This window comes from Rhagoletis zephyria, unplaced genomic scaffold (genome assembly GCF_001687245.7).
Source record: "Rhagoletis zephyria isolate East Lansing unplaced genomic scaffold, Rhagoletis_zephyria_1.1 Rzeph_scaffold_03552, whole genome shotgun sequence".
In the NCBI taxonomy this organism is placed as follows: Eukaryota; Metazoa; Arthropoda; class Insecta; order Diptera; family Tephritidae; genus Rhagoletis; species Rhagoletis zephyria.
In genome coordinates this window covers 34,411-53,961 of record NW_016160635.1, presented here as the reverse complement: position 1 = coordinate 53,961, position 19,551 = coordinate 34,411, and the positions used below count along the sequence as shown (strand labels likewise).

Below are 19,551 nucleotides of genomic sequence, written 5' to 3'. Positions count from 1 at the left end.
CTTCTGAGCCGCTTTACAAAGTAAGTTACGTGTAATGCAGAGCAGTCGCTCGGAGTAGTTCGGTGCTTGGAAATAACTTCGGCTGCACGTTATTTTGCAACTGACAACGTAATGTGTCGCCGGAGGTGTTCATTTTGTGCTTTACTAGTAGATTACGCTGGTCATGATGACAATTTTGGTACTAAAAACTGAAAGAAAACATGGCTTACCTATTTTCCCAGTGGGTCAACTTGTACTCACTGCTCATACACATGTGTGTGTATAAGTGGAAAACAAACTCTGCTCACAGAAAAGTGTGTGCTGTTTGTTATTAAGCGCATGCACATGTGTGTGAGCCGATTTTTGTACAAATTTCAGCCCATGCACATGCACATAATATATTTTTAAAAGAATTTGTTTATTAAACGTTATTTTTTGAAAGACAATTCAATAAAAAGTGAGATGTTGTTTGTTTTTTATATGACAGAAAACATATTAAAAAATTATTTTAAGATTTGAGATAGAAATCGAAGTGTATAAGTTTCTCTACGCAAAGCACACACATGTGCGTGTGCTTTATATTAATAAAAATAAAGTACACACATGTGCCCGTGCTTTTTACCAAACAGCACACACATGTGATGTGAGCAAGTTTTTAATTTTTTATATGCACAGCACACGTGTGTGAGCGTAAAATGTTAGGATGTGCTGCGCATGTGTGTGCAAAAACGAACCCTGTAGATAAGTCTTCCCTCGAGTAAGTGTCCAAGGAATATGAAACCGTAACCGAAACCGAAACCGTTATTTTAGCCTGAAAAAGAACGAAACCGAAGCCGTTTAAAGTACAGGAACCGGTTCCAATCGGTTTCGAGAAAACTATAAAAACAATCAGCTGCAAGATTTGATCACCACAAACTTGTTTTTCTTCAGTAGCAAAACTGTTCGGTTACACGTTCAAGAATCTGCTCTCAAGTCGATTACACATTGTGCTTATTGAAATTCATTTGTATTGACAGCTGTGACTTGATAGTCAATTTTCGTTTCAATATGCCGTCGCCAAGGAAACAACTTAAAATACTCGCCTCACTTTGACTTGACTATCAAGTTGCCATACGACTTGAAATGATAAATTGATATCAAGTCGATGGTCAAGTTGTAAAAGAGCGAGTGTGTGTCATTAAAAGGGCGTGAGTATATTGCAACTTGAAAGCAAGTTCTTCATCGTGTAACGTAAAAAAAATCAAGCAATACTTTGGCTGCGTTTCTTTATACATTCCGGATAATCCCATTTCTCGTCCGGAATAAACAGAATGCCTTTGAAATATACGTTAACATATCATCAGGAACATTCTAAAGAATAAGTAAACAAAAAAGTTTATTCCAAACGTTCAGAATGAATAAAGAAATGCAGCCTTTACGTTTATGCATTAAAAAATTGCTTTCAATTTGCTCCAAACAAAAGCTCACTTCCAAAAGCTATGATCAATTAGACGAAAAATTGAATATCGTCTTGAATGGGAAATTGTTTTCAAGCTGATAGGCAATTTGCAAAATGTGAGGGTGAGTGATTCAGATGAGTTTTATTTGTATGAATTAACAATAACCACAAATTTGCAAACCCTGGAAGGTACTCATTTATTTAACAAACAATCTTTTTTGTCTAGCTTGTTTTCATATTTTTATTTCATAATCGAAACTAAATTAAAGAACGAAACCAAAACCAAAAGCGAAACACTTTGTAAAACCGTAAGCTTTCTTGCATCGGATGTATTAAAAGTTATGTCGTTATGAAAGAATTATCAATCAAAAATGGTTCCAATCCTGAAAACAACGTGAGTATGCAAAAACTTTTTGTAAAAAACGTTCAAAATTTCTTTTTGGAAACGACGTATCGGCATACGCACTTTACTTTGGAGGTAATTCTAAACCGAACTTTAAACGTAAAAATCTTGCAATTTTGTCTTTTTTTCCTAAATCAGCATACAATGCACTTAAAAAAAAATTAAATGCGTTTTTATTTTCTATTTTGAAAAACCTTAAAATCTTCTATTTTTGATAGTAATTTCGAAAGCCATGTCAATTCTGCTATCCAATGAGACTATTTTTCCTGGATTTTCCATCTCGAAATCAAAGAACATTGCTACATTTATTTCGCTATATTTTCTCGTTCTCGAGATATTTGTCTTTGTCGCCTTTTTCCCAAATTCATGGTAGAAATACACTCGGGGCTTTGCCATTGCCTGCCCAGGTGCGGCCGCTTAAAAAAAATCTAATTAAGATGTTGCTCGGACCACGGATCGAAACCAGGTTCTGCCGAGTGAGTATGCACCTCCAACCACTAGGGCCAAATTAGCAATTTTAGTTGAGATTGTGGATGAACTGCTAAAAGTCATTTTCAGATCCTGTATTTAATGGCCGTTGTTGACTATTTAAATATAAGTTATGCATTCCTGTGTTTGTACCAAAATGTATTCAACAAAGTGTGATTGATTTTGACATTGCTCTCATACGAAGCAGGCTATAATGTCAAATTGAAATGAATTGTTAACCCATTTGAAAATGTGTTTTTTTCAAATTTGAATTGAAAAAAAAAAATACACACAAATTTGTCAAGCAACAAATTTTCTTGTTAAGAGATAAACCGCCGAGGAGAGCAAGTAAGTACATTTAGGTTTGATAATAAGTAAATATGTTCGACTTTGCTTAAATATTTAATGTAAGGAAACCAAGATGAAACGGAGCAAAACGTTTGAACGGTGCACCTAGTGGGGAATTAAGACGGCAGCAATTGGAAGAAAGCTGTGGTGTTGTACCACGTGATTCATCTCGCGTTTGTGAAAACCACTTCAAGAAAAGTGATTCATTTGTTGTCCGTCCGAGTTAAGCACTTTCAAACGAGCTCGTTTATACCCAAACTATTTCGCATGAAAAAAATTTAATTTCAAAATTGTTAGAGCTAAGCTCTCATATAAAATTGGAAAGAAATGTAAAATCATACTTTTATAAGTGTCGAATAATGTTTGGGATAAAAATTTAAATATAAAAATAAACGCACAAAAACATAAAACTTGGGCAATTAAAAACAAGAAAATTGCTAAAACGATTTTATAAACAATTTGTTTTATTTTATTGACAAAATATATATATTTCAGATAATGTAAGTAAAACAAAACTATAATCGAACTAAAAGCCTAGGGCATCAGTGCTGACAAGATACATACATCACTAAGGGTTAATTCGTTTGTTTATACTTTTTGACATTATAGTACCTTAAAAGAGAGCCGCACTGAATTGTCAATCACACCTTGTTTAATACACCTTGGTTATGCCTTGGTTTGATCTTATTATGTTTTTATCATGCTTTTTTTACGTTAAAGTCAAACGCTGCTTTTTTCTAACTTTTTTTTCTTAAATTCGAACAGTATGTATCGATTTAATGTTTTTTGACCGAATAATAAAAGCGTTTGGTATTCTTAAGGCGAATTCATTGTTACAGTTCTGAACTTTTCTTCCATATGGGTGTCGTTGAGTTTTTTTTCCCAGAAAGAAACACAACAACAACTAGATGGAAGAAAATTCTGAACTAAATCGATGAATCCCCATTAGTACTTTAATTATTTTTGATTTCGGTCACGTCGAATTTTATTAAAATTTGATAGCATTTATTTATCGAGTATCGGTTCTATCGCTTTAAAACAATCGAACAATGGCATATTTATTTAGGGTATCCACAAGGGGGTCCTATTGTTGTATGTCATAAGCTTTAAATAAACATTTAAAGGACCTTTTAGGTTTTACCACAACCAACTATTTTATGGCAGTTCGAAAATTCGTATTTATGAATTTATGGTAGCAAAATATGTTTTTAACCGTTTAAAGTTTGCGTCATCATTGTGAATGCCCCAATTGTCCAAAAACTGAGTTAAACATTTTTTAAAACACTTCAGTGCGTATAGACTAGGACTTTGTAATTTCAAAGTTATGATTGATTCCAAAAATTATTTAAAAAATTCAGTGCAATAGAGAATAAAAGTATGGGTACCAAATGAAAAAGGACATTTCTTTAGAGTTTTAAAAAATTAAAATATTTTGGATTCAAAAGGACGAATAGGAAATTTTGTATACTGATAAAGTTAAAAGGACGAAATTCGAGGATTTTATATACATAGCTTATTATAGCTCCTTAATGTACAATTTTTTGAAAAACAAATATTGGCCCATGGTTTCGCAAATATATTAATTTTTGTGTGTGCAATTTACTATATTAGAGTGGTCAAAAATAAATAAAGTCGGAATTTTAATGCCGCCACCCCCTAGGATTGTTCTGGACGGGAAAAATATACCCCTATTTTTTATTTTGAATTCAAAAATATTTAGGGAGTGCTCACAGCGCTCAAAGTTTTCCATGTATTTTATATGGGGAAAAAACGACTTTTCGTAGAAATGGTATAAAATTCTTGAAAATCAATATTTCTCGGTCGGAAAACTTCCAATATTAACATCAAGTTGTTTATGTTTTTGTTGATTTTTTAATATTAAAGATTTTTTATTGGTCCCCCATTGCGTTTTCTGCGGGTTTTGGAGGCCCTATAATATATAGTTACCATGAACAAATGATTAAAGGAACGATTGGGTATTATTACTGGGAGTCTCTTGAAGATAAGTAAAGTTTTTTGACCGAAAAATATGGATTTTCAAGAATTCTACACAATTTCTACCAAAAGTAGTTTTTTCCCACATAAATTACATGGAAAACTTTGTGCGCTTTGAGCACTCCCTAAATTTTTTTATTTCAAAATAAAAACTAGGAGTATTTTGTTCCGGTATAGAACAATCCTAGGGGGTGGCGACATTAAAAATCCGACCTTGTTGTTTCACATACATTTTTCGACCACTTTAATGTACATCACATATGTATGTATGTATATATATTTTGCAAATTGTCGTCATCCAAGCGATCCATTTTAAATGCAATCGTATGTATGTATGTATTTAAAAGTGAGCCCTGCTCGAATTCACCACACCCTAAAAGAATTCTTCAGCTAATTTGTTGCCTAAAACTGAAAAAAATTTCCGTAAATTCCCACAGCAGGGCATTGCAGCGTTCTACACCGTTTACAGAAAGCGAAAGCAATTCCTCCAATTGTGATGCGCATGTAAGTAAAATGCTGTTTTTCGACCAACGGAGTCGCAGAGAAGGAATTTACTTACTATCTTAAAATCCAGTTCACCTCACGAAAACTGAAGAGCAAACAAACAAAACTGAAGCGACAGTGAACTTGTATTTCATTTACGCTGCGCCAGCGGTCGAATACACTTACACACGAGTTCTTATACGAGACGTTAAGTGGATTACGGTATCAGCTTCAAGAACAATAAACTTGTAAAGAATAGCGAGTGGTGAAAATAAAAACAAAACATCAAAAATTGATGATTAGGATAAGAAAATTAATCGATAAATTCAGTGATATATGTATATTTTAGAATCCGTTTGCAAATATTATTTCTGTAAAAATGGTGAGTGCGACGTTCTTAAAAGTACAAAACGAAAAGAAAAAAAAATTAATTTTCTTTTGTCAAATATTTGTAATGTCCTTATTAGGTACTCACTGGCGTATGAGTAACAATTTAGTCTTTCAGAAGGATGCATATCGGCACCTGATATACAGAAAGACGTAACAAACATCGTCACCGAAATGGAAAAAGTCGTGACCAATAATTTTTTTCATAAAACGATGTGGGCAGTTGTAATTCGATGAAATCCATCTATCAATCAAAAAGTGAATTTTGAATTCTTTATTAGTTACGTCTTTTTGCATTTCAGATGACGATATGTATTTTCGAAGTAAATGGGCGATATGTAACACCAAGTGAGCTACATACAGTCAGTCAATAAAGTTTAGGTACAGCGAATTTTTTACAATACGGGCAACTATTTTTATAAAAATATGGTCAATTCAACAACAAAAAACCCAAAAATCGGGGTTCCAAACCTTGTGCAAAATTAAAGAAAATTCCGCAAAATTGCATGCAAACATTGCACTTTTTATTTACGCTCTCTAGAAAGAAGTTGGGTATGCAGTTTTTTAGCCGATTCAATTTTAGTATAACAAAGTGCAAGTTTGTGGTGGCTAGGACTTACCATTGATTTTTAGGAATTTTTTTTGTTGAAGGTGTCGCTCATTTTCTCCATATAAAATAATGTTTGCTAATTTTTTACGTAGAGCGTAAATAAAAAGTGCAATATTTGAATGAAATTTTGCAGAATTTTCTTTAATTTTGCACAAGGTTTGGAACTTTTCTTTTTGGGGTTTTTGTTGTAGAATTAACCATATTTTTATAAAAAATTAGCAAAAAATAAAATATTTAAAAAATAGTTGCCCGTATTGTAAAAAATTCGCTGTACCTAAGCTTTATTGACTGACTGTAAGAATAACAAGGTCTTATAATTCCAATACAAACCCAGATATTGTAGTATTTTCTGCATAGAATATTATATACGATGTTATACTATAATAATTGTGTATTTTTAAACCAGCGGCGATTAAGTAAAAACAATTAATACATTTTGGGCACTTACATATCTATTTGATAATTTCCGAGCTTCTTCTCAAATTTGTTGGGTAAGTTTTTTGTTTTGTTGGAGCACAACTTTAAAAGACTCTGAACGGAAAATGCCGGTTCTCATTTCCGTAATCGTACCAATTTTTTTAATTAAGTATCAAGTCACAATTTTCATTCTGTTGAATGCGTAACATAGAAAATATTTATATAGATATGTACCCCTTAAGTTAAGTGGCATTTTAACTAGTTTTGGCTAAAGTAAAGTTTGGTGAATTTTTATAACCTTTGTACTAAATTTGAAATGTGGAAATAATAAGCGGGCCATTCCATTATGACTGGTGGAACATTTTACTCGGGAATGTTGTCAATTTTGAATTATAACTACATATTTCGTCGGAACTTATAAACAGTGAACGAAATTTTTTAACCAAGAAAGATAAGTGATGTCTAAAATTCCCTTAAAAAAAATATACCAAACTTTTTCTTAGTTTTGTGTAACTATCATTTGTGTCTGGTGTAATGAAAATATGTATGAAGTAAAAGTTTTCATAGACAAAAATTACAGATTATTTTTATATTTTTAATATTTTTCAACATATTATTGTGAAATGTAGTCATTTAGCAAGAGGTTTCTAGCGAAATATATGTAGATAGCTAGGGCATTTTAAATTTATAGCCTTTTCCTTTTTTACATGGAATGGCCCAAACATTAAATAAACAAAGGAAAAATAGGAAAAATGTCCTTAACTTAATCAGCTCACCAAAAGTGAATATATACGAATATCAGTTGCTAGCATGCAACTTTTTGAGCTAGTAAAACGCAAAATTTAGTGAAAACGAGAGTATTAGAAACTTTTTATTCTATTATTTTTGGATACTTCTCGTAATAGGCACGGCGGCCGCCAAGCATTCAGCCATATTTCAAATAATATGCCTACGTAAACAAGCATAAAAAATACTGCCTGGAATGAAAAAAAACACATCTCATTAAACATTCAAGTAGATTAACAAATAAAAGCTTGTGCTTAACTGATGATGAATAGTCGGCCTACCCCGTCCACCGGTATGAGTAGATGTACACACCGAATAGTGCGCCCACAGGTAAATGGCAATCCAAACACTGTTGCTAATATACATACATACGTACATATGTGTGTAGAACATATGTATATTGTTGCTGAGCTGCCAAGTAAACTGTTAAATAGCTGGTGGTTTTTACGGAGGGTATATCGTCCCCCGCACGCCAGCAGCGTCAATGTGCAAAAAATTAAACTTTTGGAAAATCAAGTTTGAAATTTGTTTCTTACAAGACTTAACTCTACATTCATGTAATTATATAGATTGGCGCTTAGAGCGCGGTTATTCACGGACGTGTACGTAGCGTAGCGTAGAAGCACGTAGAAAGATATCAAGTTTGCTGTTGATAGAAAGAGAGAGAAGAGACGTCTACGTTACGGTCATGCGGTGGTGAGATTTTATTAACACGCTGATCCCTTAAGATAGATCGCCTCAGCTGACACGTTCTCCGTTTTTACTTCCGTGGGTAACTGCGCTTTTACACATATGTTAGTGTTTGGCCGAGCTTCTCCTCCGATTTGTGGCAAGGCGAATGAACAAATAGCAAAATTACAAAAACAACAACCACGTGAATTTCGTATTATGGATGTTATGTCAAATCTCAATTCGCCCCAAAGTTTACATATGTGTGTATATTTTGTTGTTGCTTTTGATGTGCGTACTGTCAAATCAGTAATAAAAGCAAAAAACAAAATACATGCAAGGCGAAGAAATCAGCTAATCTAACAACAACACCTTGCATAAATTGTCCTTGATTTGTGGCGTCTGCTTTGGTGTTGTCATATGTAGGTATTCATATAATTGAAATTGTAAAATATTTAGCCTCCGTGTTTGTACGGTATTCTGGGTTTTGATATAACATAGAACATCCAAAACTTAATACAGTCAACCCAATAACTCGAAATTGGTAAATTTGTACATTCATGCTTCTGGCAAAAGCGGTATGATATGCTAAGCAGGGCTGCAAATCGGTGCGGTTCGATTCAGTGGTTCGAACCACTTAGAAAAAGCTTGTACCGGTACAAGAACCGGTTCACAGTATCCCTGAACCGCGGTTCGGTTCGGTTCAAGTGGTTCAATTTCTTTATGCTAAAGTATATAAATATTACAAAAATATGACAAATCCACGATATAAAAATTAAAGGCTTTGTTATTGAGATCATAATTCAATATCAACATGTATAGTGGTGGCAAAAACTAGGGACGCGACATTTTATCAAGTATTGGCTATTTTTCTTCTCTTTATTTAGGTTTTATTTTTTTATCCATATAAACCCAATTTTCAAGCTTTGTGCAAAAATTATGAATATTCTGCGCAGTTTCATCTAAATTGCCAACATTTTAATAAGAATTTCTAGGCAAATTTTTGAAGTTTTAAGTCGACGTATGTATGTATGTTGGACAATTTTTTCTATAGCAGAAAACAAGAAACATATTTAAATCTTTTGACTGTTTTTTGAGCTCTAGGCCGAGGGTAAATAAAACAATTGGATGTCTTATTTACCCTCGGCCTAGAGCTCAAAAACCAATCAAAAGATCATCGATGGCAACATTTTTCCGTGAAAGGGAACAAAATTAGCTTTCAGAACCATTTGGTTTCATATTAAATATTGCTTCTGTCGAAAGCGCTACGATTAATTCGCATGGAGTGTTCAAAAGGCACACTGTGCGTCGCTCGGCTCTTTGTATGAACGCACCCTTACCAAAGACTATAATTCATCACCTGAATTTAAGTCAGTTCATACTGCCATCAGTATATAACGTTTGTTCGCTACAATGAATATCTATTCAACATATGTACATGCATATGTACATACGTAACTCGCAACTTGTACATTGAAGTCAAATCATAAAAATTTAGCGCAAATGGAACCATATTCACACATTAAGCGAATAATTGCAACTAAAAATGACGCAGAAATACAAAGGCCAACCATTTCGCGGTTAAAAAGAATCAACGTTTAGTGAACAGTTGGATGACCCGCTGGCCAACGATGAATTATCTAGCCGGAAACACATTATGAGCGTCGAATAAGATGACCCATGGCCGCCAAAGTGACTAGCTAGTCGTCAGTCAGTCAAGCAACTGCAAGAAGGCATAGAGTTATACAATGTATGTATGTATGTAGTCGAATTGACCTACGTAATTTCCATATACGCATGTACATATGCATGTATATGTATAACCATATTTACAAACGCGTACAAGTATAAGTATGTACATTAGGGTGGTAAAAAAAAAAAATAAAGTAAAATCGGAATTTTAATGCTCTCACCCCCTAAGATTGTTCTATTTCGCAAAAAACTTTACCCCTGTTATCTTTATTTTGAATTCAAAAAATATTTAGAGGACACTCAAAGCGCTCAAAGTCTTCCATGTATTTTATACGGGGAAAAAAGAAGTCTTCGTAGAAATGGTATGGAATTCTTAAAAATCTATATTTTTCGATTGCAATTTTTGAGGTGTTTAGAGGTCCTATGAAAAATTAATAATAATAGAAAATAATTAAATAAACAATTGTATACTGTTACTGGAAGTCTCCTGAAGAGAAACGAAATTTCCCAATCGAAAAATATTGATTTTCAAGAATTCTATACCATTTCTACGAAAAGTTGTTGTTTCCCCTTATAAAATATTTGGAAAACTTTGAGCACTTTGAGCGACCTTTAAATATTTTTTTATTTCAAGATAAAAAAAAAAAACAGGGGTAAAGTTTTTCTTCGATATAGAACAATCCTAAGGTGTGAGAGAATTAATATTCCGACTTTCTCACATGCATTTTTGGACCACCCTAATGCACATATTAGTTAAGCTTATTACATGCTGGAGTTTTAGTTTCGTGCAACTTGTAGCGGTGAACTTGAAAATTTGTGCTTATGGATTTGGGTGTTAAAATTTTCCATCATAATGGTAAAAAATATTTTAAAGTCTCATAAATTTTTATTGAGTTTGTGACCGTTTCTAATGGTTCATATTACAGTGACCGCGGCGAAGAAGTCTGTTGAGGAGATGTGGAGATAGTAGCTATAACTTCTACCTATGGGTAAATTATTGTTGTTTTTCCACAACATTTTTTCATTAGAAACGGCCTCAAACTCAATAAAAATAGTTGAATATAATTGTTAAAAGGCCATAATTAATAAAACCAAATTTTAAGATATCCGTAAAAGTCTTCTATTAAAATAGCCTAATGGTGACAACATTGCTTTTCCTTACAATTGGGGGAACGAAGCGTATTGTGGATTCAGCGACTAATGGTTGCACGAGAGTCATTTAAAATAGCGATTGAAGCACAAATTGTATATTGTTGTTGTGTATTGTATTGTAATTTTAGTATGCATTGGATTTTGGCGCCTCTCGATGAAAGGATTACGTGCACTTTATGAAACTTACGTTTTATGAAACGAACGTTTTATGTCAAGTGCTATATTTGCACATGACACGTGACAATTATATCCTATAGAATTTTTGAACGCCCTGAATCCGTCGGATTTACTACCCCATCAATTAATTTTCCAGTCATGCCTTTTCAATTATGTAGTTTGAAAACATTTCCTGGTAAAGGTGGCCTATGCTATGCCAATCAATAAAGCTCAAGGTCAGACGCTTCAAAGGGCAGGGTTATTTGTATCTACCAGAACCTGTTTTTCCTCAAGGCCTTTACAAGAGTTCGTAAATTTAACGACATTTATGTGTGTATTCAAGAAACTTTCAACCAAAAAGAAAATAATGATCACTTTATCACTTCTAACATTGTTTTAAAAGAAGTTTTGTAAGGTTTTAGTTAAAATTACAAACCTGAAGTGACTGCAGTAAAGCAAGCTCCTGGAGCAAATACCTCAGTTAATTCGCGCGGGTAAGCTAGTAATATTTAATTATTATTATAGTTTTTTTGGAATCATGAGAAAGATATATTTTTGTACCGGAATTCAACGTACAGTTGTTGGTGTACCACAATAACCAAAGTCAGTGACACCTCTTTTTGAAACCTATATAAAAAACTTTAAAAAAGTTGACTCAACTTCTTTCAATTTTTTTTTTTTAAATAAAATAAAAACAAATAAAAGTTTGTACAAAACAAATGACTAAGTGAACATCCAGTCAAGGTGCAGCAATGGTATTTTCAGAGAAGGTAGGTGAGAGTTCTAGCTTTCGGTTAATCTGAAGCTGGTGGAAACTTATTTTCATGTTCTTTGCTACTTTAGCGGAGGAATTATACCGCAAAATGTAATGTATGATGTAGCGGGAAAGATCTGAAGACGACTTTGACAGTCCTTTTCCAGCGACGTTTGATCTTTTCCTTTTTTTTAGAAAACATCGTAGTTTGAAAATTTCATTAGGGCCTCGGAAAAAATAAATATGCAAAAATTTGGTAACTCTAACAGCAGTGTAATATGTGGTCATGAGGAAAGGCGGTGAAAAAATTGCAAAATATGGCCTATTTGTTGGGAAATTACTCTGGAATACATTTCTAAGTGATTTGCAATGCAATTTGCTTTTCATAAAATTTCTAATTGCCCTATTCCAGTTTATTGGAGGCTTAAAGTTCTTTTGTACTTTCGAAAGTGAGTATCTTTGAGTTGAGTTTGGGGAAAGCTTCTTTACATATTTCCACCCATTTTAGCGATTCTTTTGATTATCTTTCAGCAGGATTTAATCGTAATTTGGAGACAGGCGATCGATGAGTTCGATTTAAAATTTTGTGGATATGTTCTTCTCGTGGCTTATTTCCCGATTACATATGTATATTAGCATGACTTAGTTGTACTATAAGCTTGGAATTTTCTACCTATCAGTAGGGTGCATTAAATTAACTTCCAGACAAGAACAATATAAGGTAACAACAAAGTCCTTAAATTGAGTATCTGTGAATGAAAAACGCGGTAGGCAATATAAGTCTACAGTTGTAACCTGTTGGTGAGAGACTTAACAACGATCTAGATAATTTGCTGTTCATTAAGGTCATGCCATTGATGTAAATTAAAAACTTACTGATAATATGTGCACAATACAAACTTAGGTACATATGCTTGGAATTAAAAATAATTAATAACTATACTATAGGCACAATATAAATTATTTACCAGACTCTTAGAGCCACGATTGCAGAGCTCGTTTAAATTCAATTTAGATGAAGTTTAAACTGTGGAGGTTTTCCAGTGAGTGTTTAAGGCCGTTTAAACCTCGATTTTTTTCCACTTGTGCCACTGTTTTATTTTATGTATATGTTACCCGGTTCAATAAACACTTAAGTATTATTATTAAAAATCTCCTGAAGATAAACAGAGTTTTCCGATAGAAAAATATTGATTTTCTACGAAAAGTGGTTTTTTCCCTTATAAAATACATGGAAAATCTATAACAGTAACCACATAAATAAAAATTTCAAAGCTTTTACAAATGTCACCAAATTAATAACACTTCAAAAATGTTCATCAAAATTTCCAACTTTTTAATCAGACCTTTAGCAAATTTTCGGGCGCGCAGTTGTCTATCCTACTAAATTTTACTCTAATAAAGTGCAAGATTCCTTGTAACGTATGAACAAAACTGCATAGCCGAAAATGTTCTACAAGTTGTGATTAAAAAGGTAGACATTATGGTGAATTTTTTTTTTGGAATTTTTATTAATTTTTGGGAAGTTTGTGCAAGCTGTCGAATTTTTATTTATGCGGTTTCTTTTATAGATCAAACTATATTTTAAACGAAAATTCTTAAAAATAAGAATTTTACTTTCAATCTGGTGCTGAATTTTTGACCATAGCTGTATTTTTCGATTGGATTTGCAAAGAATTATATATAATGGGAATTTATTACTGTAATACACGTAATATAAACCAGTTTGAAATTTTCGTTCACATGAAAAAACTCGCCAAAGAGTAGGTGCGTACATTATATTAGGAAAATAAGTATTATTAATATGACTAATACACACCCATAAAATTTAATACCTGACGGTTTGGAATATTTTGTGAAGTATTTTGTATTAAAGTGACAAATAAAATTCTTTGAAAAATGTATATACCAAAAATGTACCACCCACTCATTATTAAATCCAAAGGAAACCAATTTTACATATACAGTGACTTAAACAAATGACCACGTACTGATTTTTTTTTTTTAAATATTCGTAATATTTTTCGAGCTATTTTTTGTTTTGTTATTTTCTATTAAAATACCGTCCACGCTTTAACCGGAAACATATAAATCGCAGTCTCAAATTTAAACAAAATTTAGGAAAATTCAACAAATTTTCATCAAAATTTCAATTTTTAAATCTGAACCTCTAGAACATTTTTGGGTATGCAGTTTAATATCCCATACAATTTTAGTCTGATGAAAAGCAAGTTTCAAACGGCTAAATTTAAAATTTAATTTTTTTTATAGATTCTTGCACTTTTTTCCATATTAGCATCAATTTCTTATGAAATAAAATGTGGGAGACTGTTAGCAACAAAATTAAAAAAAATTAACTCCAGTTTTTGTAAGCTGTACTTTTTATATAAAAAAATTCTCAAAAGCAGTCTCCAAAAAATTCTCAAAAATCAATGCAATTTTTAGCCGGTTAACACTTTATTAGACTAAAATTGTATAGGCTATAAAACTTCATACCCAAAAACTTTCTACAGATTTAGATTAAAAAGTTTAAATTTTTATGAAGATTTGATGAATTTTGAATAAAGTTTAAAACTGTGATTTATATGGTTTTGGTTAAAGGAAAGAAAGATAGAAAAAAAATTTAGCTCGAAAAACATTACGAATATTAAAAATAATCAACTCGTGGTCATTGGTTTGAGTCACTGCATGTGTATTTATATAGACATGTACGCATGTATGTTATTTGATACTCACTTTTCGACTTTGAACTTGTTTTATACAGTTTATCATTTGAAATTAAAACCATACGAATACTAAATGTTTGTTATTTTTGATTTCTCATAAATCAAACCGAGTTCAACGACTTATAATATCGATCACCGAGTATGTACAGATATGTGTATGTGTCAAACATATTGATCTGATATTTAAAAGGTTAATCATATTTCTGACTTCCAGCTTTAGTACTAAAACACACTCTGAAAAATTTGGGGAAAGCGGGCGGGGAAAAACGTGAATTATCGATTTCCAAGTTGACCTCTTTAAAGCCATTATACGAGTTTGATGTTTGTGAGATAAACCTGAAGAGTGCAGGATTTAAAATGCGTTTTATATATGGACACTTCATCACAGAAATTACACAACGGAATGATAGCCAGAAAGAACAGTACCAGACAATTGATGGGATTTAAGGCCGACACTACTGACATATTTACTGTGGCTTTATTCGTTAGAATATCGATGCAGCAATTTTTATTAGGACCGCAGGCTAAAAATGACCATCATCTGTTGCTATCATCAATACATGGGATTTCGTATCCCCCTCGCTCTCATGATTTGACAGAAACAGCGAACATCTACCAGCTCTTAAGCAGAACCTGGTCCGGTCGTAATAATAATAATAGATTGGCGCTTACATATGTTAGTGTTTGGCCAGGCTTCTCCCCCGATTTGTGGCGTGCTCCTTGATGTTAGCCCTACAGTTTTACCCCGATTCCAAACGACGATTTTATTTTCATGATTGTGTTTTTCCTGGCAGAAATACACCCGGAGGTTTGCCAGCCTGCCGAGGGACGACGGCTGTTAAAAAAAGGAACAGTCCAGCGCCTTCGTCTTGGCAACGTAAAATACGTGGTACGGTTAAGAGCATATCGAAGTCAAAAACGAAAGAACACACAAAAAAAAATATATCGATAACACAAGCGATTATAATATCGATAGCAAAATCGATAAAAACATCGACAAAAAAATCAATGAAAATATCGATATCAAAATCGATAAAAATATCGATAGCCAAATCGATATTAAAAATCATAAAAGTATTGATAACAAAACCGATATAAATGTCGGTAACCAAATCGATTACAAAATCTATCAAAAAATCGATTACAAAATCGATAACTAAGTCGATAACAAAATCGATAACAAAATTAATAAAAATATCGATAGCAAAAGCAAAAACAATAATAGAACCGATAAAAATATCGACAACAATATCGATAAAAATATCGGTAAAAAACCGATAAAATTATTGATGACAAAATCGATAATAATATCGACAACAAAATCGATAAATATGTCGATAAAAAAATCAATACCAAAATCGACAATAATATCGATGGCAAAATCGATAACAAAATCAATAAAAAATCGTTAACAAAATCGATAAAAATAATATCGATAGCAAAATCAGTTACAATATCGATAACAAAACCGATAAAAGCATCGATAACAAAAGCGATAATAATATCAGTAGCAAAATCATTAAAACATTAAAAATATCGATAAAAAATATCGATGAGAAATCGATTAAAATATCGACAAGAAAATCTGTAAAAGTATCGAAAACAATATAGATAGCAAAAAAGATAACAAAATCGATAAAAATATCGATAAAAAAATCGATAAATAATTGACAATAAAATCGATAACAAAGTCGATAATAAAATCGATTATAAAATCGATAAAAAAATCAATAAAAATATCGATGACAAATTCGATAAAAATATCGACCACAAAATCTATAAAAATATCGATAATTATATCGATAATTTCCGAAAGTGTCGATAGAAAAATAAAAAATATTTATATAAATGTTAGATGAAAAATATTTGAGGAAATTTTCGAAAATAATTTTTAAGAGGGTTGTCGCCTGTATTGAAAGTGGTATTTAGCTTAATTATACATAAGTTATATGTAATTTTAAAATATGGGTATCAAACGAACGAGTGTTAAGAAATCTTTAAATTGAAAATTTAGAATTTTCAATAATGTCCGAAGAAGGCTGCCTCCTGTTGAAAAAATTCGATTCAAATTATTTAATAAGCTAAATGGACTTTCAAAAGGTGGGTATAAATCTAAATGGTTTGAAAACAATTTATTTCTGATCTGTATTTAGAAGAGTTGCCATGTGATAAAAAAATCAAATTTAACTTAATTCATCAGTTAATTGAAATATGTATAACAATGACAGACGATGAAAAGATTTTAGTTTGAAAATACTTTTCAAGGGATTGCCACCTGTTTGAAAAGTCGAATTTGTGTTACTAATATACAATCTACATAAATGAAATTTCGAAATATTAATGTCAAACGAAAACTTTAGGCTGATAATATTTTGAATTAGGGTTGCCATTTATTTTTTTGAAGGTCATCACATCTGCACCCTTATATCGAATTTCCAAAATTAGAAGTTACACTAAAGAAATGGGATTCTACATAAATGTGCAATAAGGTTTTATTTTTTAAATAAGAACCTTTTTTAACGTTACAGGGAAATTTGAATTAGATGAAATGGAAACCGACACCATGCTAAACCTCTCATCGCTCAGAGATGATTTAGATGAATCATTGGGAATATTTTTTTAGGTGTTTGAAGAGGCTTTCACCTGTTTAAAAAGTTAAATTCAATTTTGGCGGTTTAACGCCATGCGGGTTCACCAGTTATCATTATTATTAGGATAAACATTTTAGATTATATTTTGATAAAAAGTCATGTTGACATAATGTCATTAACTTTAAGATACCTTAACAGCTTTTGCTGTTTTTATGAAAGCTCGATTGATAATTTATTTTTTAAGTAAAATCATTTTACAACAACCATATTTAAACGTATTTATTATGTTTTTGCAGAAATTCCTTCTGGTTTTTTTGGCGTTGACAGTGGTTGCATCTCATGCCCTACCTCAATATACCTATGATCCAGCAATAAAAAAACAAGGGTACGATTATCCTCCTCCAGAAGTGTCCTTTGACGAGCCGCTACCACCTTCACAACAATATGAAGCAAATTATATTCCGCCAAGGAAACCGAATTCGCCACCACCAAAGTCAGCCGGATATGTATACCCTGTACCATCGAAAAAATTCCCTCCGGCTCCTAGTAATAGTCTTCCGACAATGAGGACGCACACATCTTATCCAACGACGGCAGGATATATCTACACACATCCTCCAGTTCCTTTTACAACTTCATCAAATCGAGGGCCCTCAGTTCCCCTGAATCAGCTATCGGCAATATCTAGACCAACAGTTCCTTTCAAAGCTCCGTCAAAGTCAACATCATCACCAGTGAATCTATCTACACCACATACTACGTCTCCAACTAAGTCATCTGGCTACTCTTACCTACCACCGAGCGTGTCTTTCTCACTCCCAACAAAGTTGAAAGTTAAATTGCCTCCTCCGCAATCTTCACAGCCACTGAAATTAAAAGAAGCTCCTACAAAAGCTACACCATCCGCACATAATACTAATGGATACTCTTATAAACCCCCCGACGTTCCATTCATCGTTTCTTCGAAAACATTAAGTACTAATTCAAAACCTCCAAAAAAATTTGGATATTCCTATACTCCACCACACACTCCTTTTAATCCAACAACTTCACCCAAAGCGGCGTCAGTAGTTTCACAATCGCCAACAGATCCAACAAAAACATCGGGTTATTTATATAATGCACCTAGGGTGCCACTTAGTTTGCCTCAACGTTCAAAAGTTGGATACACCTATACACCTCCCGCAATACCGTTTACAGCTCCTGAAAGAACACCAAAAGTAACAAGTTTGCCTAAATTAGAGCCGGCAGTAACACAATCACCGACAGAATCAACCAAAACAGCAAAGCTTAATGGTTACTTATATCCCAAACCTGAAGTGCCCCTTACTTTTCCAACAAGGACTCCAGAAACCGAAAAGCCACTCTCAAAAGTTGGATACACCTATACACCTCCCGCAATACCTTTTACAACTCCTGAAAGAACGTCAAAAGTAACAAATTTGCCTTAATTAGAGCCAACAGAAACATGATCACTGACAGATTCAACCAAAACAACTAAGCTTACTGGTTACTTATAGCCTAAACCCGAAGAGTCGCTTAATTTTCCATAAGGACGTCAAAAAAATAATACTCCACCATCAAATGCGAATTATACATACACGCCATACATCAATTGTCGAGAGATTCAGTCAACCCATCTAAATGTGGTGGGTATCTTTATCCTACAGCAGAAGTGATGTGCGTACACGCATTTCACGAATTAATCCTCCACTGTCAAATACGCGGCTTATTATTTTCCACCACATCTACAGCTATCCACTCTAAACCAGCAGCAAGGCCCTAAGAATGAAGAAATTCCTAATGAACTAGTATTAATGATGTCTTATTCTTACACTATTTTAAGGTCGAAATTCCTCATTAATAAATTATAAATTTCAATCACTGTATACGTTCATATGTATATTAGATCGAGCGTTTTTCTGTGGGAAATTTAAAGGCTCGCGGCGGCACCTCTTACTATTGTCCTAGAGGGGTGAGATTCATGGAGGATCATTACTATATCAAATGCTAAAATTTGAGTCTTATTCCGGTCGCATTACTGGATTTTTTTATTATTTTTTTTTGACGTGTATATGCATATATATATATATGTATATGCAAGCACTAGGTGTGTTTATAGCTACATATGGAAAATAAGTAATCCAGGTAATATCTGTCATGTGAATCGTTGGGTGGAATTCATAAAATACTGGCAAAATAAAATGCGAAAATTTATGAAAATTTGTATCGCCCAGTTATCGAACTTCGACATCGTTTTTCATAACCCTTTGAATTTTGGTTGTCTCTAGTGCAGAGCTTCCTAAAGTGGGTTCCACGGAACCCAAGGGTTCGCCACCCATCCTTTTCGTCAAAGTTACTAGTGCTATCGATCTTTGAAAATCGATAACTTGTGCTTCAGTCGACCACATCCCTTCTTATTTACTTTGACAGTTTATCTTTGCAAGCGGTTGTAGACAGTCGCTATTATCCACTTTTTTGCATTACTGGGAAAAGT

The 19,551-nt window shown here is 32.9% G+C and overlaps 1 protein-coding gene across 3 annotated transcripts; it reads left to right on the top strand.

The window, feature by feature from the left end:
* The first annotated feature begins 5,263 nt into the window (after nucleotides 1-5,263).
* LOC108369226 (extensin-2-like) lies at nucleotides 5,264-18,943 on the top strand. 3 transcript variants are annotated; one of them, XR_001848469.1, is made up of 3 exons: nucleotides 7,571-7,644; nucleotides 17,351-18,584; nucleotides 18,620-18,943. XR_001848469.1 is itself a non-coding variant. In XM_017624294.1 (2 exons), the coding sequence occupies exons 1-2, from the start codon at nucleotides 5,494-5,496 to the stop codon at nucleotides 18,503-18,505; spliced, it is 1,158 nt and encodes a 385-aa protein (XP_017479783.1). In that variant the 5' UTR covers nucleotides 5,264-5,493; the 3' UTR covers nucleotides 18,506-18,943. The 3 variants fall into 3 exon arrangements, 2 of the variants coding, with proteins under 2 accessions (XP_017479783.1, XP_017479782.1); XM_017624294.1 differs by lacking the exon at nucleotides 7,571-7,644 and adding an exon at nucleotides 5,264-5,496 and having other exon boundaries at nucleotides 17,351-18,943; XM_017624293.1 differs by having other exon boundaries at nucleotides 17,351-18,943.
* The last annotated feature ends 608 nt before the right edge of the window (nucleotides 18,944-19,551 follow it).

Excerpts from the sequence above, each read along its gene's own strand:
- LOC108369226 (XM_017624293.1), top strand. The coding sequence starts at position 7,576 with ATGATGAATAGTCGGCCTACCCCGTCCACCGGTATGAGTAGATGTACA. Across the intron at positions 7,645-17,350 it reads ACCGAATAGTGCGCCCACAG|AAATTCCTTCTGGTTTTTTT; the intron begins GTAAATGGCAAT and ends ATGTTTTTGCAG.